The sequence below is a fragment of the Drosophila melanogaster genome, chromosome X (assembly GCF_000001215.4).
Source record: "Drosophila melanogaster chromosome X".
NCBI classification, from domain to species: Eukaryota; Metazoa; Arthropoda; class Insecta; order Diptera; family Drosophilidae; genus Drosophila; species Drosophila melanogaster.
Genome location: NC_004354.4, coordinates 3,838,671 through 3,862,943, shown reverse-complemented (window position 1 = coordinate 3,862,943; position 24,273 = coordinate 3,838,671). Strand labels below are relative to the sequence as shown.

General features: G+C 44.5%; 1 protein-coding gene and 1 long non-coding RNA gene across 8 annotated transcripts in view, besides 2 other annotated features; one reads left to right on the top strand and one right to left on the bottom strand.

The window, feature by feature from the left end:
- The first annotated feature begins 246 nt into the window (after window positions 1-246).
- lncRNA:roX1 (long non-coding RNA on the X 1) lies at window positions 247-5,714 on the top strand. 5 transcript variants are annotated; one of them, NR_002097.1, is made up of 2 exons: window positions 519-923; window positions 994-4,048. It is a non-coding gene; the product is annotated as a long non-coding RNA on the X 1 (long non-coding RNA). The 5 variants fall into 5 exon arrangements; NR_073631.1 differs by having other exon boundaries at window positions 247-4,667; NR_002098.2 differs by having other exon boundaries at window positions 247-4,004.
- Window positions 4,296-4,382: a mobile genetic element.
- ec (echinus) overlaps window positions 5,323-24,273 on the bottom strand; it is a 45,924-nt gene continuing 26,973 nt past the window's right edge. For 2 of the 3 annotated variants that reach the window (NM_130722.4, NM_166992.3), the window contains 4 exons: window positions 21,528-21,620; window positions 11,688-11,981; window positions 10,879-11,007; window positions 5,323-10,804 (listed from right to left, as the gene is read on the bottom strand). In NM_130722.4, coding sequence (NP_570078.2) covers window positions 6,359-10,804; window positions 10,879-11,007; window positions 11,688-11,981; window positions 21,528-21,620 — 4,962 coding nt within the window. In that variant the 3' untranslated portion in view covers window positions 5,323-6,358. Of the gene's footprint in view, window positions 10,805-10,878; window positions 11,008-11,687; window positions 11,982-12,232; window positions 12,699-16,736; window positions 17,047-21,527; window positions 21,621-24,273 lie in introns of those variants that run through there. The other variant, NM_001103407.3, reaches the window with a different exon arrangement.
- Window positions 20,384-20,569: a mobile genetic element.

The following is a 24,273-nucleotide window of genomic DNA, read 5'->3' as shown; positions in this document are numbered from 1 at the left end:
TATTAATTATTATAATTGGCACTGCGGTTTACTTTTTAAAATATGTTTACAATACAATAATATTAGCTAACTGGCTATCAACAATTTAAAACTTCAGTTAGGGTTTGAAACTGAACTGTGTCCCAAACATTGCTGTTAATGTTAGCTGTTATGTGCAATGCATGTATAACAGAAATGCAGTTGTGCGGCGTTACCGGCTCGTTGGAAAAAGTTACTGTGGGATTTCTGTTCGCTGTGAACTGTATCTTGTAGAACAATTACGTTCGGAGTGGAAAATGGAAATTAAGTGAAATATCCAGTGATCGATCGGTAATAGTAAATTGTTTGATACGTTTAGGCCAGTTGGTAAGGCAAATTAACAGCAGTTGTAAGTAAATTTAATCAGAGACCAGGGCACCACACCCGAAAAGCGTGCAGATATTAGAAGACATGGGCGTAGTTTCATATACGAGCTGTCCCCTTCGGCTTTTTCGACAAGTGGCAGCCCTAATGGCCCTCGTTTTTTCGCCGACAAGCATTTAATGCGTAGTCACCGAAGAAAAGTGTTAGTTACCAGGGCCTGCCCTTTTAAAATTAAATTTAAATTGAAAAAAAAAATCACCAAAAAATCGAAATCTCTGGCAAGATGTAGCGTCGAAAGAAAATTCATCAAACGGCATTGCCATCATCGTGCAGCAATCCCAAAGAAGCCATTTAGAATGCAGGCATCCAGGCAAAAACCAGAAAACGTGCCTGTGGCAGCTGCACTTCGTGGCCTTGACGAGTCCGGACAATAGAAAAACCCTGGGAACCTAACCCAAATGGCTTATAGGGGTTGGACTGGACTCAGGTAGGCGAAGTCCCCGAAAACCGAGGCTACATTCTTGCCACCGCTGCTAAATCGATCATCAGTCTTTGGCGGCATGGCTAAGTGGAAACTTCTCGTAAGAAACTCTTCCCGGAGGAGTGTGGAATTTTTGTTATATTTTTTTTAAAGTGCATTTTTTTTTAAAGGTGAAATTAGCTAGAGTGTGTACTGCTACTGATAGGGTGACCTAACGCAACAGCAACGAGATGTGCTCCATCGGGCAGTGATAACTTCTTGGCAACCCCAACCTTAAAAATTCGACTTCAATTCAATACATGTGACCAGATAAACACAGCTTCAAGCGCATTACTCGCTCCATAGATTCATTAAACCTTAATGAACACAAGAAACACTCAAAAAGTAAGAGATTCTTCGCCTGAGCTGCAATTCTTAAGGGTGGCGTCTTCGAGGCATCGAAGACGCGGCTATCCGAAGTAGCGAAAGTGGTGCGAGTGGTGCAACTTGTGACACTGCCAGCGGAGTGGATGAGCCCCATATAAACTGAACCTTGCAGACCTACAAAGACCCTATGGCCCATAAAGCCGGACAGGGTTTTCCTGTCCGAAAAGTAATGTAACGAAAACGCTTGAGATGGAAAATTCTGGCCGGAACGAAAGAGACAAATGAACCCAAAGCGTCCGCTTGTCGCCACTTGCGTTTCGAGAAGACGCGTACGCATACCTCTATCGGATGCATGTGGCGGTACGCGGATGCGAGCGAGACAATGATACTGTAGACAAGGAGAGACGGCTCCCTCTCTCCATCACTCTCTATCGGGCTGGCCAGGCGTTTGCATCGCAAGCGGGTGAGTGAGACGGCCATAGGGCGGACTGCAAGTCCCGAAAGAGAGCGGTAAAGCCATATAACCCCTATAAGCAATAAACGACGCATCGAAAGTTGCGTATAACGGCATGGGCATCCCTCGGAAAGGAAAAAGTTCAGACCGCACTCACGAATACCGCTCCGCTCTGGAAAGACCGGCCAAATCTGTAAGAAATGCTCGGCCAGGAGCGTAGAATCGCCATAATGCAGTAAACGACTGCAAAAGCAGCTATAACTCAAACAGAAGTTGACAAAAGCAAGAGCTATGCGCTCTATTAAAGTCACAATAAGTGTCATCGTAACGTTCACCACTTTTCACATTTCATCAAAGTCCATTTCTGGTCCGTGCAAAGCAGTAATGTAGAGATTCTTTTTCATTTGAAATTGTTAGTTATCACTGCCCTAGGAACTCATCAATTTTTGTGATAGTAGTGACTGAAGTATTTGTTTTGAGGGAATTAGAAGCCAGAAGATTTAGGAGCCATGCCGCCGCTTAAGTAAGATCTAAAAGCCAAGAAGCTACACCCAGAAGAAACTGCCACTGCATAGATTTTTGAAATGAGCAAAGAAATCTAAACTGAAATGGTTATCCACCAACTGAAGGCCATCGAATCTATTAAGTTTTATCCACGTTAGCACTGTTCAAAATCTCAAGCTAGGCTACTAAACGAACTATTCATCACAAAAGCCTCACACAAAATATTCATTCATGAATCAGTCTAGCCTATTTTTTCTTCTGCTTTACCATTTGAACAAGTACTCAGAAATCGCTCGAAAAGGGACATTTTGATTTTGCTTTGATTTTGTGCCTTAGTTTTTCAACTAACCAAAATATTGCTTACAGAAATTAATCAGTTTATTAACTGAAAAAGCCCTTAAATTAACTGCCAGGAGGTGAGTTTTTGTCTTCGATTCTTGGAAAACGTTGAGTAGGGGCCCAACTAAAGGAAATAGGCCAGACAAAGCCTGTAAAAAAAACCTATAAAAATAAAAAGTTCTAAAAGAGGCCACTGTGAAACTGTTATACAAGCTGGCCTAAAGTTATGCGTAGAAGAAAACGTATAAAAGTGAATAAATGTTTGCAAACGGATGTTTAAAACATGCGTTTTCTAAACGAAAGATGAAAAATAATATCAAAAAGCGAATTAAGTGCTGTTCAATCGTTTGACCAGCAGTTGATTTGCGAATGGCTGAAAATATTCGCTTAAACTTATGGCAAAGCTTGTTAAAATAAAAAATAAAAAATTTTAAAAGAAATAAAAATATCCTTACACCGGGCACCTACAATGCGTATCCACCCGGGATTCAAGCAAAAGCTATTATTCTATTGGCCTTGATTATTAACATATTTCTATGCTGTGTGTTCTTTCAGATGAGTTTTGAACAGAGACGAAACTTGGAGCCTCGCGGAGCCAAAGTTTTAAATTGATTTTTGTTTTTAATTCCCTATATTCGAGTCGATTTCCCGCAGTCTTTTCATTAATTTTCTTAAACATTGACTGGCTAATTCTTGAACCTCAGTTTTCATTCAAAAGTCATCTTTTCTTCGTTGGTCCCTGCTTGAGCTTGAAACATTGTGCCAAGAATTTTTTTCTGTTCAATTGAACCTTTTCTGTGCAAATGTCCTGCAGAAGAGGAAACCCATTACAGACTTGTGCTTTCTCCTGAATGTGATATGCAAGCAGGTGTAACAAAGCCTATGAAATCCGGTCCAACCCCACATCAGGCCATAGCCAAGAAGCTCCGCCTAATACAAGAGAAGATTATACTAACCAGTTTGCTATCTTTCAGATCCGACCAGAAGTAGATCGTGTTCTGTGAACTAACCCCTTCAGTGTTCAGCACCTCGTCAATTGTTCTTAATTGTTCCTTTTATTTTATGTTGTGTTTTATCTAATTAACTTCCGTTGTATTTTACCCAGTCCCCTTCCTTGACTTTCTAATAATTTTCCATGTTTTGACAGATCCTTTTTTGTCCCACCCGAATAACCAACCATACTATTCTTATATAAGGTTCGTGTTTCGGAAAACGCATTAAAAGGCGTAATTTTAAATCGTTTTCCGAAATGGGAATCACATTTAAACAATATTTTGAACTGCGTAAAACGAATAAATGGAACGGTATTGAAAGCCTATGCATTCATTACGGTTCAAGAAGTATAACTAAAAAAAAGGAATGAAAAAAAAAGAAAAGAAAAACACATTTACTAACAAATAAAAACTTGCTGATCAACGTTCTACGCAGTTCTTAAAAAGATGTTGAAATGAACACAGCCAAAGCAAGTAAAAATGTGTGGAAACGTTATACGAATCTTCACCAAGTGCCCAAACTATAAAAAGAAAATTGAAATCGTTATACGCCTGAGCCGATTCACAAAGAAACAAAATATGTTTATACTGCGGAGCACAATAAAGCGAATGTTATGTGGATTTCTTTGGGAATCGGCATGGGATTCAACGTGAAGCTAGAAAATTTTTGAACTGCTAAATTAAACGAAACTTGAATGATGTTAAAAATGGTCTTTATTATGGTTGGGAAAATGTGCTTTCGGCTAATTTTAAATAGTTGCAGCAACAAACATGGAAATCCATAATTCTCTTTAAAAAAACGCACGAAATTGACCAGCAGGAATCGGCTGGCAAACGACCTGAGCAATACTCGCCCACCAAAGAGGCTTGACAGAAGACAACCGAGGGACCTCATTCTCCGCTCATAAAACACTGATGCCATTATTATATACAGTTCGATAGGAAATTTTGTTACGAATTCAACGAGGTATGGCATTTCCCTTTTGGTCAACTATTTTTTATGCTATTGAGAAAATACTGATTCTTTTTAACCAAAAATAAACAAAATAAGAATTGCCAAAAATTTGATATTTACAAACGGGGTTATCTCTATAAGGTGGCCAAAAAAGATATTACCGCTTAAATGAAGACTGTTTTATACTGCCAATAAACATACCTAACTATCCCTATCACTATTTTTATAAATATCAAAAATAAAAATTTTAACAAATTTTCGCATTTTTGATAAAATTTTTCATTAAAATTTGCGAAAAATTGCAAAAAATTTGACTTTCCATTTCTGAATACAGGTCGATAGGAAATTTTGTTACGAATTCAACGAGGTATGGCATTTCACTTTTGGACAAATATTTTTTATGCTATTGAGAAAATACTGATTCTTTTTAACCAAAAATAAACAAAATATGAATTGCCAAAAAGTTGATATTTACAAACGGGGTTTTTTCCATAACTTGGTAAAAAAATATATTACCGCTTAAATGAAGACTGTTTTATACTGCCAATAAACATAGCTAACTATCCCTATCACTATTTTTATTATTATCAAAAAAAAAAATTTTAACAAATTTTCGCATTTTTGATAAGGGGTACCATCATTAAAATTTGCGAAAAATGGCAAAAAATTTGACTTTCCATTTCTGAATACAGGTCGATAGGAAATTTTGTTACGAATTCAACGAGGTATGGCATTTCACTTTTGGACAAATATTTTTTATGCTATTGAGAAAATACTGATTCTTTTTAACCAAAAATAAACAAAATATGAATTGCCAAAAAGTTGATATTTACAAACGGGGTCATCTCCATAACCTTTCGCCACAGAAGTAAAAAGACTCTATGATTTTGTTTCTATGCATTTATTTAGAAATATTACTTTCTTCCCATTCTTGTGGATGCTCGACATCTCTTATTTCGTTGTTCATATGCTGCAAAGTATCTTTTAATAATGTTATAGCAAAATAAAATCGTAAAAAATTTATGTTATATGTAAGAGCTATATTAACACTAAAAATACACGTATTCGTTTAAATGCAAGACACAAAAAATATTCTTAACATAATTAAGTACGACAATACAAAAATAAATGCCTTAACTGATTTAGAGTAAAATTAAAAATTATACAAAAAAAAAATATGTAAAAAAAATGGAAGTGCGAGTGTCGTTGGACAACAGCACGCACAAGGAAGCTCAACGACCAAGTTTCAAACTGCTGGCGTCTCACACAGAGAAATAAATCGTATTTAGTTAGCTTAGGTAAAAAAATGTAAATAAAATTCGATGTCGAAACAAAAAGCACTAATGTGGTTTATGGAGGCGGACGACTGGTCAGGCTTTGGGTGTTTAAAAAATGTGGAGTTAGTCAAGCGATCGATGTCCAATGGGGCGACGGGTGGCACTGTGCAGTTCGTAAGCGTTGCAGCGGCTGGACTTCACTGCAATCCCATTCGGTGGTGCCGCTGCATCGCTAAGCTTTAGCACGATTCCTGGGCAAGTATATGTGTAGGTATGAATGGGCGTGTACAATATGCTTGTGTGCGTGTGCTTGGGAACATTGGCATTGATGTGGGTGGTGATGGGTGGGTTAGTGGGTGGGTTATGTGTCACAGCGGGAACTTCTCATGTAGAACCATAGAAGGACTGTGTTTCCCCTCCGTTTCCGCATTCCGCCTGATCCTTGAGTCCGGGTCCATGCAATTCGCCTGTTAGCTGGCACCACTTTATATCCTTACACCTATCTATGTATTTGTAAGCATGCTATGTACATCCTTGGCGGCTCCTTATTGGCGACGTGGCAGCATTTTAATGCTTGAGATTAACGGGTTCCATGTACGGCTAGAAAGTTGCACTAGAGATGGTCGATGGTCGAGTGTCGAATCATCATCATCTGCGCTGGTTCAGCATCTGCAGGTAGTACTCGCAGTTGGTGCAATATACCGCCGGTGCGATCACATGCCGCTTGCGGCACAAATTGCACTCAACGGCTTTGGCCGAAGCCTTTACAATGGCATTGTTGTAGACGCGGGTGGGAATGGCGGTGATGCCGGCCGATGTGGTGCCGCCCGCTCCACTTGCCCCGGGTGCTGCTCCAGGGTGTCCTGATCCTGCAGATCCCGTCTCGGGCAAGCCGTTCTTTTGCGGCGGCGGCGGTGGTGGGGGCAAGCAATCGGCTTCGCCTTTAGTTCCTGGCTCAAAGCTCACCTTTTTCTGCACGGGCTTAGCCATCAGCTGTTGCTGCTGCAGATGTTGCTGGGCATTGGGTAGCGGGTAGTAGGGTCCTGCTGCTGCAGGCTGGTATCCATGTGGCAGGGGCACCCGCTGGTAGGGCGAAGGCAGCGGGACTTGCTCTGAAGTCGCAACACTGCCATTGCTAAAGTAGCCCAAGCTGAGCTGCTGCGGGGCCTGCTGCTGTTGCTGCTGTTGCTGTTGCTGCTGAAGTTGCTGGTGTTTCTGCAAGGTCACAGAGTAGCTACCAAGCTGTGAATGATGCAAGGGACGCGGCATGGTGGTGTACTGTGCATCCAATTGCTGCAAGTGTTGCTGGCTGGCTATGCCGCTCATACTAGTGCGATGTAGCTGCTGCTGGCGGTACAACTCCTGGTGTTGCTGCTGCTGCTGCTGTTGCTGCTGCTGTTGTTGCTGCTGTTGTTGCTGCTGCTGCTGTTGTTGCTGCTGCTGTTGTTGCTGCTGCTGCTGTTGTTGCTGCATCCTCTGGACGTATCGCTGCATATCTGCTGTGGCTCCTGCTGGTCTGCCCAACATGGGTGATGGTTGTTGCAGCTGCTGCACCTGCTGTTGCCGCGGCTGCGCTTCTGTTTGCAATCGCATCATGTTCTGCTGCTGCTGCTGGATCATTTGAGCAGTGACTTTTTCGTTGGGATGCTGGGCAGTCCGCAGGACCCGCTCCAGTATGGGATTGGGTATAAAGTCATCGTCCTCCTCGTTTCCGGCTGTGGCAACCAGGATCACCTGGTCGCAAAAGGAGACGCTCTTTTTCTTTACCCGCTTAGGTAGTGCGGCAGCTCCGTTCTGATTCAGTGTCTGCTGTACCATCGTGTTCAGCAACTCCACTTCGCGAATCTCCTCTGCAATCTGCGATTGGGTCATTTCGTACTTAGGCTTGGGCAGCAATTGGTGGGCGCTGAGTGCGGCGGGCAGAGAGTTTCTCACCGCTGGCATAGCGTCCACCTCATCTACATCCATTTTTGCATTGCCGTTTGGCAGCCCATTCATCTGGGTGCGCAGCTGCCCCAGCTGCTGACTCTGTCCCGGCTGGGACAATAGCTCCTGCGAGGCGTAGGATCGAATGGAGGTTTGCTCGAAACGATGAGTCAAGTCCCTGACACTTGATGGCGACGAGGCCTCCAGCTTACGTTGCATGGCTCTCAAATCGTTTGCCTGTTTCGCCTGCAGCTCCTTCAGCCAGGTGGCATCCGTGGTGGCTGCTCCCGGGTGATTGGCCTGCTCCTTTCTCAGCTTGAGCAGGTGCTGGCGCTGCTGCAGCTGGGCCAAAATGCTGGTGGTGCCCTCGAGGGACTCGAGTTGCTGGCGCTGCTGCTTACTGGCCGCCTCCAGTGCCTGCAGCTGGCTCAGTTGCTGGTTGAGTGGCTCCAGATCCAGTTCCGGCGGTGGTGGCGGCGGGAAATCTTCGCTAGCCTGCCGCGAATGGCAGGAGGAGTGCGGTGGACTTGGGTACGGAGGAAGTTCCATTGGCGGCGGCAGTGGCAGCTCGTCCTGAGCGACCAGCATTTGCAGATCCTTTAGTGGACTCTGCTCCGAGTGCACCTGTGCGCAAGTGGTGATGATCGTCTGGCAGGAATCCTCGCTAATCGAGGTGTTTGAACTCATGGCCGAGAGGTTGGACAAGTTGGCCTCATGGTGAAATTGCTGTTGTTGTTGTTGTTGCTGCTGTGGGGTCAAAGTGGAGCTGGTTCGCATGGGCGGCGGTGGAGCCACTTTCGGTACCATTGTCAACTGCCTGCCGCTGCCGTGGAAGCTCTTGCGCATCAGCTTGCTCCTCTCCAGATTCGGATTTGGATTGCTGCCGGCTCCCGAATTTGAGGCCGACCCGGAACCCGAGTAGTCGAAGTGTCCCTCAGAGATGTAGCCGCTCATGCCGTGGCCGTGTTTGCCCAATCCAACGGCACTGTCGTCTACGGAGGTACCCAAGAGAGTGCCCGCCGTAGTTACGCCCTGTGCAGGATAATGTGGATGGTGCGTTATGCCGGCATTGGCCGTCGAGTCATCCACCGCCTCTGTGAGATCCGGCATGGAGCGATTCTTGCGACGAATGAGCCCGCCCATTAACAGCTTGCGTCTGATTTTGTGCTGCTTTTTGCCGCTCTTGTCCTTCTCCTTCTTCTCGTCCTTGTCCTCCTTATGCTTCTTCAGCGTATCCTTGGCATTCACTAGAAGCGTTTCGGTGAGCGAGAACTCACGGGTTAGCTTGTTGCGATCCTCGCTGCGACTCCGCTTCTCCTTCTCTTTGTCCTTGCGCCCGAACAGCGAGCGACTCTCGCGCTCCGGTTTTCCCGGACTGGTGGCCAGTTGCTTCTCCTGCTCGTACTCGATTGCGTTGTCATCGCACGCAGACGCAGAGGCCAAGGCCTTCAGAGGACTCTTGCGCTTCGGGAGCGTGGCATATATTTCGATGCTGGCTGGGATCTGCTGCTGGATCTGATGAATCTGCTGGATCTGCTGTATTTGCTGGAACTGCAGCTGCTGCTGCTCCTTCTCTAACGTGCGATCCTTGCTATTCTGGCGCACATGCTTCACACTACTCGTGCTTCCTTCGCGCATGTGCTTCAGTTCGGGCATAGCCTCTGTTTCAGCTCCCTTCTCCACCAGAATCCGCCGGTGCAGACTACGGGCCCGCATCACGCAAGTATTGTGCTTCATCCGGGCAAAGGTCATCGTGTGCGGATTGCTATACGGGGCATCCATAGCGGCTCGTGCCCGCCCAGCAGCCGCATTGCAGAGCACCAGGGCTGTTTCCAGATCATGTGACTCCTCCACCAGTCGGGACTTTTCCAGCAACTGGTCCGCCTCGTGGCACAGCTTCTCGCAGTCCCCAGACAAGGCCAGCTGTCCGTTGCCATGTCCATGGGGCATTGCTCCTCCGTTTGGAACGACGCCCATGGCTGCTTCCGGGATTTTAGCCAGCTGTGGATTTAGCGCATGCTTCGGCGGATATGAGTCCGTGGAGCTTAGCGAAAACGAATCGTAGCCCGGGTCATATGGCAAACCATGTCGCGTGGGGCTCTGTGGCACTGCTGCCACACCCCGCTTGGCCACCATGTACAGGTAGGGATTATCCAGCGTCGTGGAACTGGCCGAACTAGCGCTGTTTCGATCGCCTGACCAATTGCCCGAGTCGCGACGACGTGGCTGATTCAGGTGCTCCGGCATGGTCAGTCCATCGCTGGGCGGAGAACTGCCGTTGGAGGAGGCGTGGCCGGAGCTTGACTCCGCACTGTGGCTGCGTTGAAGCTGGAGGTGCTGCCTCCGCGCCAGTTGGGCACTCAGCACTGCCTCAATGGGCTTTCGGCTCAGAAAGCCTCCATCCTTATCCACACTCTGTTGGCCGACACCGACTCCATTGCCGCCTCCAATCTTGTCCTGGATTACGCTCAAATTCTGGTACTGGGCACTCAGCACATGTTCAACCGTCTTGCGGCTAATGTAGGCATCCGTTTCATCCGTACCCATTGCCAGATTGCTCGGAAAGATATTCTTTTGAATCACACTCAGGTTCTGATAGTCGTTGGGTGGTGTCCTCAGCGGAGTGGGGGTGATGGCCCTCCTTGTGTTGCCCAAGCTGGGCTTCTCCGGACTGGGCGTAACTGCCCTGCGAACCACTGAGCCAGCTATCGATGGAGCACTCGCCGGCATGGCCACATCCACGTGACCGATACCTACGCCGTTGCCCACCGTAGGCTGCTGGGGAACGGCGTACAGCAGCAGGAGTGGCTGATATCTTCCCCGGCTGCATTTGTCCACCACGCCCTCCCAACTGGGCCCCACCTCCTTAACGTTCGCATCATCGAAGTAGACCCACACCTTGAGCTTCGTGTGGAAGAAGAAGGTGGTGTAGTGTTTGCCGTAGTAGGAAACGATGCCAACCAGCTCGTGCTGGGTCTGCTGGGCCCATCGTGGCTCGCTGACCTGGTGAAAAACGTCACCCAGACGCAGGCTGGTGCCCACTGCCTTTAGGACGGCATGAACCTGATCCGCCGCCGGTCGCTCAGAGTCCCAAACGATGCCAATGGACACCACTTCTGGTCGGTTAAGCAGCGCACGACAAATTCCAATCTTGGCGCCGCAGGTGTTCTGTTTTGGGATTCAGAAGAGTTACAATATGAGTTCAACTGCCAGTATGGATAATAGTTAAGTTGACAACTCACCGGACAATCGCGTATGTCGCCCATGTTGCCGGCGGCCCTTAAAAGCTGGCCAAAACTCAGTTGCTGATGGGACTGCAGTGCCAGACTTTTCTGGGAGGTCAGAGCCGAGGCAGAGACGTAGTGCACCATCTGTGTGAGATTGGAGAACACAAGACAATTAGTTACCAGCGGAATATGGTCAAGACGGAAGTGATACGCCCACTGCGACTCTCCAGGCACGCGCTGACGTCACCCCGAGATTATATGGCCGCATTAGCCATCGATTATATGGCCCCTTTTAAGGGACCAACTGGTCCGAGCAGCTTTTCGCAGACAATCTGCATGTGCACGGCAATGTCCCATAACCCGTTTGCACCGCACAGATCGGTAATAGTCGCGCCAGTAACTGTTCTCGGACAGAGAGACAAGTGGCGGACATTCAAGACAAGACATTCATCACACTCAAGACTTGGCAAGTGCAACATCGTATGTTGCAGGTGCTCGGATCCAAACTGGTGGAACCCACGCCACGAGTTTGGCTCTGATTCGATCGGCGATTGTATCTGCGGTTCATGGCTTCAATCGGAGAAACAGACAAACGGGTTGACTACACTTGCGAAAACGTTGTACAATGATTTAATACGCATTAAAAACAAAAAAAGGGTAAATGACACTAAAAACTTTAAAGCGAACTCTATATATTCCATTAAAATTAAGTATACTCCATAAAATTAGCTTTGCCCAACGTATTGCTGTCGCTTTGCTTTGATTAATGGCTTCATTAAGAATCCTATTCTATAAGATTCTCGTTAAATGCATCCATTGCTTACCTGGGTGAAGGGCAGCTGCTCCGAATTGGCTCCGCACTTGCAGACGCTCTGCTCGATGACGCGCATGGCGAATCTTCGGTGGGCAATGCAGGCGGAGGATTCGCAGGAGTCGCCGTCATCCGGCGAAATGTGCGAGTGGACGCGGTGGAGAAGGAGCTCGAAGCATTCGGCTGCATCGCCCAAGCAGCCGAGTGGGAATCGCCGTCCAGCCAATGGACCACTGGCCAAAGCCCGACGCAGTGGCTCCGGGCACAAGGCGGGCTCAGAACTGGTCTGCAGCTGCTGGAAAAGTTCCTGTTGCAGGAAGAGCACAAGTTGGTTAGAAGACTTCAACATGGAACAGTGACTATAGTGAGGAATATTTCGAAAGACAATGCTGAGTGATTATGTAAGCTATTTAATATAAAGTATTTCCTAAGTTACATTAGATTACTAAATAATAAACAAAATATGTGAATACTTGTGTGCGTTTCATTTCTGGCTTTAGACTAATAAAAGTTGATCATTTAGAGCTTCCCCCATGTTAAATTATTCCCTAAACTTACGATAACCGCATTGATGCACCGATCCCTCTCCGAATTTCCCGCGCTGTTGATATGACCATTGCTATTGCCATTGCCAGTGCTATTATAGCCCATTACGGCCAATTCCACGCTGCTGGCCACTTTGGCCAAGGCACTGACCGACTTCTGCTTCGACTGCTGGCGGGTCAATGTGGCCGACTTGTCGGCTCCATCCAGGATTAATTTGCGGGGACTACTCCTTGGCAGGGTGCCTCCATTGTTGCTGATCAGGTGCCCCAACTGGGGATGGGGATGGTGGGCTTGAACGGGAACGGGAACGGAAACAGGTGATGTTGGGGATGTGCCCGGGGTGCTGGATGCTCCTGATCCCAATGCTGCTGCTCCTGCAGTTGGGGCTGCTACGCCCACCACATTCGTGGGTTCTTTCCTTTTGTAGCGGAACTTGATCATCTTGCTGTTATCCGGTAATCAGAGTCACAACATGGCACTGTGGAAATGGTTTTACAAAATTGCTTAGCTTTTACCTCTCCACTCGCCGGTTTATGCAGTTCTCAAGTTTTGGCCAGGCAGGGTGTTAAGTGTTTTTTTACTCTAGTCAGCTCGAAAATGCAAATAAAAAAAAGGGGGAAGTCAGCCAGCGGAAGTGCGAACTAAAGTGCAAAGTCAGCCCCCAAAAAACGACAATTTGCAATCTGCAACCCCCAGCAATTAAAGAGGAAGTTAAGTAGCGATTCGAGGCAATTAATGGTAGGTACGAGACGAGCACTTCTTGGCATATCGATCGAGTACTAGTACGATAACAGCTGCGACAGGTTTTTAACCATCATTTGGCACACCCTAAGCCTTAAACGCAACTCGACTGGACTTGACTTTCGCTTTTGGCCTGCTCTCGACCTCATTTGCGGCCAATCGAAAGTTTCGCCAGCAAAACAAACCGGTCCATATTCCAAGCCATCGAGACAAAGTTCTCCAGCCCCAGAAAAGTCAGTCAGCGGTTTCTCAAAACTGCTAAGCTGCAAAGCTAAAAACAGCAAATTGCATGTGCAGTGCTAAGCGGTAAGCGGTAAGCGGTGAGCGGTAAGCGCCGAGCGGTACAGCGGCAGAACGGTCTAATGTTGCCGCCTGACAACCGCTGACGCCTCGAAAATGAAGTGCCACTCGATGGAACCCGAGACCTGGAGCCGCAGGTCCAAGCTAATGGAGCTACCAGGGCATCGGCGGGGCTTTAGGGGTACAAGAATGACGCCATATGCGACATATGGCTGAGATCTGTAAACGCCTTTTGCCTTTTCTGCTGTCAATTACAATTGTTTGGCCAAAGCAACGGCAACCCGACACGAACAATGAGTTGGCCTAAAATTATTAAATGCAGGCTGATATGCACAGAGCACAATTGTGTTGCTAAAAATGATTAAAAAGTCATTATTGTTGCAAACACGTACGTATGTATGTATGTTTATTTGCCAAGACCGTTCTTTAATTATCTTAAAAATGTCGAAAGGGCAATAAGTATATATGCTAAACAATTTTCCCTTTCGAATAACAAACATAAGATATTTTAATTTGAAAATCGATTTTTAAAGTGTCTTATTCGCATTACTCGTATACACGATCCTCATAAATAAATACGCAAAGATCTGTTTTGCACACGAAATACTTGAATCGAAATTGGGAGTGGAATCGGCACAATTAACACTTGTCAACTGTTTGAGTTTTGAGCGAGATCGTGAAAAGGGACGAAAAGTTGGGGGAAAGAAGTTTGAGTTGTGAGTTCATCAGTTTGCACTTCGCATGACTGACTGCTCAAGTTCAAGTAGAGAGAAAACACAGCCAAATATACAGACAAATATTAACACAATTAAGCAGAGACCAGGTGAACTTACAATCAGCAGTGCATTCTTAGCTAAAAATTCTCAAAAACCTATGTTATCTTCCCCGAAAAACGAAGAGCGAATGACTGCAGCCCGTTTAAAGAACCATAAACGTGGCTTATGTATTTTTAAGTGCCACACGCAGTAACAACAACTGGGTGACAATTCTGGATTTTATGGCCAGCGATCTGACCCGAAACTCCGAAAAATGTTTAATAAGCGGAAAAGTCGACGTTGGCGAGCGGAAGTTCGAACTTCCAGTACTTGTCGTTTTCCAGATAAACTGCAGCGGAATGGGTGTTCCCGCCCTGCTCAATTGTTGTTATATAATTGGGCATTCATTGGACAAAACAGTTGCATGCTAATTAAAATCAAACGTCACGCTCTTTAATTCCAGCTTTTGGGCCTTTTTTCTTTTTTGGACGCTTTTCAGGCACTGGACCACACTGTTGCCACACAAACGTGGAAGTTGGCGAATCATTTAGGCCATGTACATGTAATTAGTCGGCAATTGGCCAACGATTTGCGCGAAGTGCGCAACTGCAGAGCACAAGGGGCTTATCTTGAAATGCGATCAACTCCCCGAATGAAACTACTAGGGGTCTTCAACAAAATGACAGTGGTTTGTAAAATGGCTTTAACCGCATGGAATGTAATCAAGTTACGTCTAAGAATTAAAATGATATTATACAGGCGATTAGGCCAACAAATTGAAATTAGAGTCGCTTGCTTTTCCCAAAAAAAAAAAAAAACGTTATATGGACGATATTTCAAAAGTGCATCGCTATAGCCAGATGTCTTGTCCTCCATTTTGTGGATCATGTCGCGAAACACGAGTTTCGCTCAAGTCTCAAGTCTCGAGATTCGATGAGGCGACACTTGGCGGGCAAACCGAACTGGCAGTCCTTGAGATTGAGACAGACACTAACCCAACCGACACTATTTATAGATCGGGGCTTTGGGCTTTGGGACTTTGGCTTTGCACACCTCTAAACGTATGTACATAGATCGCAGATACACACCAGAGTTAGAGATACAGATACAGATACAGATACTGAGAGCTTTGGGCAGCTGTTGTCGAATGCAAAACGAGTTGGCAACACAAGCTGGCCTGCAGCTAAATGTTTTCATTTATTGTTATTACTCCTTATTATTGTTGCTCGCTTCTGTTGTTTTTTTGTTGGTGGCTTTATGATTATTTATCTTTTTGCAAGCCTGATGATTTATGGGCTTTAATTGTTAAGCCACAAGCGGGGGCCAAAACGCTGGCTTTAGCTGAATGTTTCTGCTTCCGCAATTACAGCGGCAACAAAAGAGCCAGAACTGACCTTTTTCTCAGCCAGATTGAGACAAAGAATGAGTCTACCTGGGCTATCTGGCCAAATGTGGGAACACCACACGTGCAATAGCCCACCAACAATCTGCAACTAGCAACTAGCAACCTGCCACCAGCAGCTTGCACTCCATGCTGCAGATGTCTTAAGCCGAGAATCCAGCAGCGAAAACAGCGATGACTGGCAGATCAATGAGCCATACAAAATGTTGAGATACATGGCAAGAACTATTCTAATGCATTGTCGTCGGCTGCAGAGTTTATCGTAAGTATATCGTTATGCTTTACTTTGAGAAATACAAGCAGAATATGTAGAAAACTCTCTGGATATACAAAACACCGTTTTCATATTCAAATCCTAGAGATATTCAAATTGATTCCTGTGCGAGGCAAGGCGAAGGGGGAGTGTTGCAACGGCAACCTGTAGCAGTGATTTCCGCACGTGAGGCGAGTTTCAAGTAGTTCTGGCTAATGTCTGTATTCAAGTGGCTCCATGTTTACATATGCTAGGCAGGCGTTGGATGCCCAAGAATTACCCATAAATACACAAATCTGCCGCTTAATATTCGACTGGGACAGAGGAGTCCAAGAATGATAATGATGATGATGGCTGGACTAGTGACATATGGCTTGGTTTGGGCCAAAAGAAGAAGGAGCCCAACTTCGGGTTGACGGCCTGCATTTCAATTGCGGGAGTGGAGTGGAGTGGAGTGGAGTTGAGAGTCCATGCAAATTGAAACTTTAAACTAAAACACTCCCCTTTTGGATATAAGAAAAAATCGCACTTGAAGATCGCGTGTTTCCCTGGACTTTCCCTAGGGAAACCAGGGGTCTTGAGAAAGAGATATATGTATGTATGTACATATGTACATATGTACATACGTACGAGCATATAAAAAGAGCCTGCGTGCGGCGCACAGATTAATCTTTAATAAGCAGCATAAATGCATTAGGCGAGTGCCCACTGTACCTGTTCGTAGCAGGTTTCCACGAAGGCTGCGGGCTGCCAGGCATTTACATACCAAAAGATCTTCACAAAAGGTGAGGAAAAAACAAGTTGGCAGTTGGCGGTTGGCGGTCTTAAGCCATTTGGACCGCTATGATTTTTGACGCGGACCGGACCCACATGCTCGTCGAATATCAAAGAATCAATAACCAACGGAAAAGAAACAGGTAATTCGATTTGAACTGAGCACCACCTAGCTGCGATCTTCAAACTCAAACTTCATTGTTTCATTTCTAATAATCAAATCGGGGGGGGAAAAAAAAACTGGCCAAAAACTTGAGTTCTGTTTGAGCTTTGTTTAAGTTTTCAACTTACGCAAGCTATATTCTGTTTTGTATTTATAAAAGTAATCCAGTGATTTATCTCGATCTGAGCACAACTCTGGATCTCTTTGCTGAATGTATTGGTCGTTCGTGTTGAGTAAACTTTTGCAGGCACAAGGCACAAAAAAAAAATCAGTTTTATTTGAACTCGTTAGGAATCAGCGTTATTTTTTTGCCGCGCGCGCAATTCTTCACTTTGATTTCCACTGAGATTCGATTCTGGATGGGGTTTATGGATGGAGCAAAAGCGACCGACTGCCGATGAAAACACGTCCGCCGACTGGGAAATTTGTATCGCAACTGAAACTCGTTTGGCCGCTTGGCTTTTGGCCATCCGAAATGAGAGAGAGGGAGAGAGAGAGAGAGAGAAAGGTGCACAGTCCAGAGCGGAGATACAGTGCTGGCTCTCCGGAGAAACTGGTTTTCCAGGGGAACAAGAACTTCAGTTATATCAACAGCGAACTCACCTGAGCAAACCCTAACCAAAAACCCGAACCCGAACCCATACCCAAACCGAATCCGAACTCGAAAACGGGGGAGTTTGTCTTGTAGTAGGCCAAACAGGTAAATGTCTTGCTCGAGCAGGTAAACAGCGTCTCTCTCTCTCTCTCTCTCTCTCTTTCTTCTCTCGAGATTCTCAGCACTCCGATTCGATTCTCAGATTTCCACAGACGAAGCACCCTGTAAGCCTCCACGGATATACCTTTGACAAAATGACAATTGCAGCCAGCGGTATATAGAAAAAGTCCGCATCATCTTGCAGCTTAAATAATAGACCAGAACCCCATAGGCATAGGCATAGGTCTAAGACCAAGCTTGGAGTCTGTGGCCATGGTTGTCTTTGGTGCGCAGATTGCAGATCTTGAGATTCATGAGTCATACTGTAAAAGCGGGAATGCCAGAGAAACGCGTGCGCATGTGCAAAGCCTACGAAACGAAAAAAAAAACCCCGAGCGATTCCATGGAAAGCCCTAATATATTCGATCGTCCATAAACCTTGTAGCCCAAATTTGTTGTATTTGCTGTAGCTGAGTGCAGCGGTAAAAGTAAGATAGGAGTTGCTGCGGCTGCGATGCCGAAATAAAAAACAAAAAAAAAAACAAAACGAGGAGTAAACAAAAGGCCTCTTTCTTCTCTGGGTTCAAAAGTTTAGGACCATCCACCCGCCAACGAGTCCATGACTCAAAAAGAAGCGAGAGTTGGGGCATCGAAACTGGAGTCAAACAGTGACTCATGGCCAGACTATGAAGGTGTAACGTCAGTTGATTGATTGGGTCAGAGTAAACTGCACACAAGACCAAGATGCAGATGTAAGGGGCATAGGACACACTCGCATAACAAACGTCACAAAACTATATACATATGTTAAATACCCAGCATGTTCCATTTATATTTGACAGCATTGGCTTCAAATATCAAAATTAGATAAAATATAGGGATACATATTGGATGATCACTAACTAAAATGTCGTTAGCCTTTATAATTTTTTTTTTTTATCCAAGACACAGAACTGATCAATCAACTTTGCCCAAAACGTTTTGACCAATTTGGGGAGTATAGAAACTAGATAGCCCGAAAACAAATCACTGGCCATTTTGATGGATTGACACGCTGAGGTTTCTTTCTCTAATATGTCAAAGGCGATCTTGGCTAAAATATCAAACAAAAACTAAGAAAACTATTCAATAATTGATGGATTCTCTATCGCCGACTGACTGCATTTCTTTGCCATGGCGGTAAATAAAAAGTTGTCGTATTTTGTACGAATAAAAAACCTTCGTATCGCACGTCGATCGAATAAATTGAAGACATAATAAAAAGCACAACGAAAATCAGAAGAAACGAAATAAAGCTTAACAAAATTAAAGGTAAAGATCGGCAACGTACATGGGTTTTTTTTTTTTTTGATCGTTGCTGAAGAGTGAATCACACTGATTGAGATATGGCGAAGATGGAAATGGATTTGTCTCTGCATCTCCGATTAGCACCTTCTACACTCGTGCCCTTCTCATATGTATATGTATGTATGTATGTACATACTACCAGCACTATATAGTACATAATACACACCTCCAACTCTGGTTTTGTTCATGGTAATTTGGATTTCCTTTTTATGGTGGCTCTGAACAAACAATGAAACTAAAAAAAAAAAAAACTGTGTGTGTTTGCACTTGCTTTAGATGCCATCCAGATTATAGAGTAACCAAAAAAAAATCCAAATCTGGAGTATGCATATACCATACATATGTACATATATATTTGGAGGGCAAACAGAGCTTAGCGATAAGTGGAAGCCCATGCAACTGGCACACGATCATCAAGTGTCTGCGGCACGGACTTTGGATGGATCTGTATGGATCGTTTTCCTGGTAAAGAGGACATTGTCTTCTTGGTTCTTCTTCACACACTAATGACTTTGTCCTTTGGTTGTGTGGATTTCTGAAAATGCAGAATGAAAAGTCTGGGCCCTTCCTAATGAGAATTGTGCATTGAAGCATGACAGCGCCGAGAAAACTGTCGAGACGATTTTTCATCAAGAAGAAGTTCTTAGCCCTCTCTTATATGAAACAATCAGCGTGGGGAACGGTCAAAATGCGATCGCAATCGTGGGAGTTTCCCAGCTGAAAAAGGCCAACGTCTTCAGTGCGACGATTTTCATAATTAAATAGTCTTCTTCCCGCGGGAAAGGTGGAGTAAAAATTAATTTAGCCGCTCCGCGTATAAATAATGCAAAATGCAAAGGCAAAGGCAAAGGCAAAGGCAAAGGCAAAAGGGGCAACCCTTCTCGTTTCTCATTTCTCGTTTAATATGTGGCAGCAAACAAGTGGGCAAGTGGCAGCCATGGTTTTCCGGGCCAAATCGGTGGGTTTGGGGGCACTACTACACGACGGCATGGAGGTGCAGAACAGTCAAAACAAAACAGTCAAACAAAAACAAACCGAAGAAGAGGCACCAACACTTTCCACTTCGTCGTCATCAATGTTTAAGGAGCGAAAAAAAAAATAAAAACGAAGGGGAAAACGCTGCGGAGAGCGGACCCACTGTGAGCACAGTGTGCACCCTGTTTTTTTGTTTTTTTTGTTTGTGGCCAGAGCGTCTTGGCCCAAAAAGTACAGTCGCGTACAGTCGTTAGCCTTTTGTTTGTTGGCGGCCCGAGTTTTTCCCGAACGTCACGAGTTTGTCGCTTGCCCAGGGGTTAGCACGATGGAAGATGCTACTCCGGGTTTTCGTTTGGGCCTATGTTTGAGCTTGGGTCCTATTCTGCTTTTCTGCTACTCTGCTCTTCTGGCTAATGATCACTGAGATAATAATAATGATCTTCATCATCCGCTGGTCTGGTTTCTATATATATGTATATTGCACCAGCCGCCTGAGAGGGTGACTGTCTTATGGTTTTCCTCATGGCTCTCGAGTCCCCAAGTTTTTTTTTTCGGTTCAGCCTATCATGACCTTTTTTTTTTTGTTTTTTGATGACTTGTTGATTTTCCCGTTCTGGAGTAATTATGCACTTTTTTTTAATATCAAAAGTCAGTCGATATAGTGCTGCGTTCTGGTTTATCTCAAATGAAATGTGAACTGCAGTTGTGCAAATAAGTGGTTCTTATTACATGATTATTTCGTATTTTGTATTTTTATTACAGTATAATTCGCTTAGCTGCATCGATAGTTAGCTGCATCGGCAAGATATCTGCATTATTTTTCCATTTTTTTGTGTGAATAGAAAATAGAAAATAGAAAAAAAAAAATTAAGTTAGCTGCATTTTTAAGTTACCTGCATCGAGGCATTGTGCAAAGTACTCGAGGCAGCTAAGCGAATTATACTGTATATCAAGTTCAAACGAATCTAATGGCATTTGCATAATTGCACTTGACTGCGAGTTTAATTCGAGGTTTTACGAGGTGAGAACAGGACAAACGAGGCGTTGAGTGCCGGTCACGCTAGAGGGTCCGGCAAAGGTCCTGACAGGCGTGACCAGTGGCCCAGGACTACAGGATCCCAGGACTTATCCGGGACAAGGATCTAAACAGCCCTGGACACGCAAGGTTGTGTGGAGGGGGTGTGAACCTGGCCGCCAGGTAAAGTCATTGAATGTTGCATTTTCGGGACAGCCATGCCGATTTAAGGATTTAATTTTTTCACCCGGTTTTCCCCCATTCCCTGGGAAAATAAGACTGAAAAACATTGAGCCTGGGGAAAATCACAAAACAAAACGCACTTGAGCAGCTGAACAGATGAGAAAAGGGCCTCCTACCCTGCGTGTGAATAAATGATGATTTTCCAAGGCAGACAAGGCTGCATGTTGGCAATTAAGGTGCAGCCGAACAGTTGGAAATCGGAGGTGGAAAATCTGGAAAAGCCAGACAGGCAACTGGGAAAATTGACCTGACCCTGGCGCTTAATTGCTTTATTTGGGTGCGAGAGAAAATTACAGACGAGAATTTCTCTAATGTGCAAGTTCGCATGACATCCACCAAGCATAACTATTGCGAAGCCCAAAAGTATGCTTCACTTATTTTGACCGTCAACTTCGAATGCCGATACCAAATGATTTTAAAGCCAGAGTTCATTATTAAAATCTAAAATAAGTTATAAAACAAATCAAAGAAATATCTTAGACTATCTTACAATTATTTGTTAGAATGTTTATGGTGCGTTTCTTAATTCTAATCCCTCATTAATAATAAACTTACAGATACAAAACCATATATGTTTTAAACTGTTCTCAGCAATGTCTTACGATCTTCGAATGGTTTGTGTCTTGAATATCAATTCGAACTCACCTTTAGAGCGCAAAAGATACAGTCTTGGCCACCGCATACGTGCTGATTTAGGCCGCGAAACGATCGTCGAAAGGCGTCCAAGTGCCACAAGACCTGCAAAAGAGAACGGGCGAGCATTATTAACTTGGCCAACAGAGAAGAGAGCACAGATTGGGGACATGGAAGGGGCTATCTTCACAAAATCTCTGTGTGTATAACAAAAGAGAGGACCAAACCGGTTAAGACGACGCCATCTTGTCGCCGAGATCTGCTGTGCCTGTGTGTGTGTGTTTTTGTGTGTGCTTAGACAAAGGCTCTAAAACTCAAGAGAACTGAATTGCCTGCCCAAAAGTCGCGCCACAAAATGCTGGCCAAAAACCAGTTTCGTACTCGGCCACAGCCACAAAACTGCAAAACCAGCCAAATCTTGGCCTTCTCAGACGTGGGTCTCGAGCTTGGCGCAGGCTTTCGAGATTGGGTGGCCGGAGCAGACCGATCGAGACTGGAAAACCCGTCTGGAGTTTCTCTTCGATTGCCGATTCGATTTTGGCGGCCTTTTCGGTAATTTTCATATTGTCTTCATTTTCGCTGTTGTTTTCGTTTTGAAGTCAGAGTTCACTTGGGATGAATCACGACCCCCCTCCTGCGTTAGATCTATCAATTAAGCCGTCCCAAAGGCTGTAATTAACAATCGACCAGTGAAAGCCCCTCGCCCTTCTAATGCCAAAAAGTACGATTCAATTTGGAGCAACTCAAATAACCACAAACCGGTCAGCGAACAGTTAGAAAACTTCGGCACCCATCATGTCCAGTCGGAGCAGCTGCAAAGCACATACATAGACCCCCAAATCACAAAATCCCCAAGCTCTGAGCACGAGCCTGTTTTTTGGCCAACGAAAAGAAATGCTTGGTCAGCCGAAAAAAAAAGGTTTTAGACACTCAAAAGTGTGTATGTACACCCATGTCTGCGGATAACAACAGTTTGCGTATTAAACTAAAAAATAAATAAAATATTGCAAGCTGAATCAATGATATATCAATGATATCAATGATATAGTGGAAAAAGATTTCCAATTTATAATGATCACTCAAAACGTTAAGTTAAGGATTGCTACTTTAAGTAAAATAACTATTGGTGCAAAGGGACGGGAAACCTGAGAATCAAAACGAAACAAAAAAGGAAGCGATGAAATGCGAAGAAAATAGAAACACTATGCATAAAGCGAGGAAAAGAAAATGATTTCCTGTCTTTTTGGGCATTAACCAGGCTAATTAATCCCCCATCGATGGTCAATTGACACAAGTTCACCAAAATAGGAAGTCATTAGCGGAGCCTATTCCTCCTCTCCTTCCTCTTTCTCTGTCTTGCTCCCCCTGACAACCGGAAGATGACGCTTAGCACGTGCTACGGAATCTACTAAATTCACTAAACCAGCTGATTAAACTAAAGCTAACGACCCACGCCCACCTACAGCCCACACACACCATCTTGACCACGTTGTAAAACGAACCAATTAGGCGGTAAATCTAAAATCGAATTCAATATAGTTTATATTGGCCACAATATGTGGGTGGTTTTCCAGTGGTTAAGTGGCTCGTTGGTGCGCCCACGTGCTTTTTCAGCGGAAGTGGAAAGAAGCGGAGGGAAGCCAGCGGACTTTGTGGGTGTCCATCCACAGGTCATTCTGATGGTGATATATGGCCAACTGATGGATGATTTACAAGTGACAGATGGAGAAAATCGTGACCGATTCTTCTGATAAGAAACGTAACTTCTAGTAAGTCAAGACTGAGACCATGGTTCTATTGTTACTGTTTTGTATCGATTGGAAAACTAATTAAAGAAAACTAAAGTAAAGTAACCAATATCAAATTTAAGCAATTTATAGTGTCATGTATTTTTCTTTCTTTTTTATAAACCTATTTCGGTTATTACCAACCTTTTCCCAATCCTTTTCTCTCCATTTTTCGAATCTCCCGCATTTTAGTAATTTTTCAGCGAATCACTTAGTCTTTGCCATGACTTGACAGTCTGATTTTGTTGGTTACATAAGCGGCTTTTGTGGGCCAACAGCCAAAAGATTCGAGTTGATGAAGAAGAACTTGCTGCAGTGAGTGCGAAACCAAAGACGGAAAAACAAATGACTTAGGCGACAAACTGCCAGGGAAAACTGCCATGCCCGCTTTTCCGTTGCATCTCCCATCAAGTTTTTTTTTTCAGCCACAGCTTTTATTTTTATTTTTATTTGTATTTTCTTTGACCAACAAACGAATGGATAAATGTGCTTGTGAAAGTTACCAAACGAAACCAACCAAATAATGCCCGAAAAATTTCCCTTCAATCTTACAGCACAGCAACAACTGAACGGCTAAAAGTCGGCCACGGAAGAATAAGAGGTAGGTAAATTGAAAAAATTTTATTTTTTAACTTTGATCATAATTTATGCTCAACCTGTTGCTGTGGCTTCGGATGTTTGTTGCTGGTTAGCAACATTGAGATTTGTTCGATCGCCGCAGCTGCGCATATTTGCTGTTGTTGTTAAGGCCCCAAACCGCTTCGTATTACACGGTAAAAAAAAACTACGCTATTGACAATAAATTATAATGGACCCAACGAGAATATACTGCGAACGGTAGTCTGGGTAGTCTGGTGTTGGAAGTCTAGGAACAAAATGTGTACCATACAAATCGAAGAAATCAATAAAACTATTAGCTATGCGATCTTTTTCAGTGTATTGTATGGCATAGCATTCCCTCCGCATCCGTG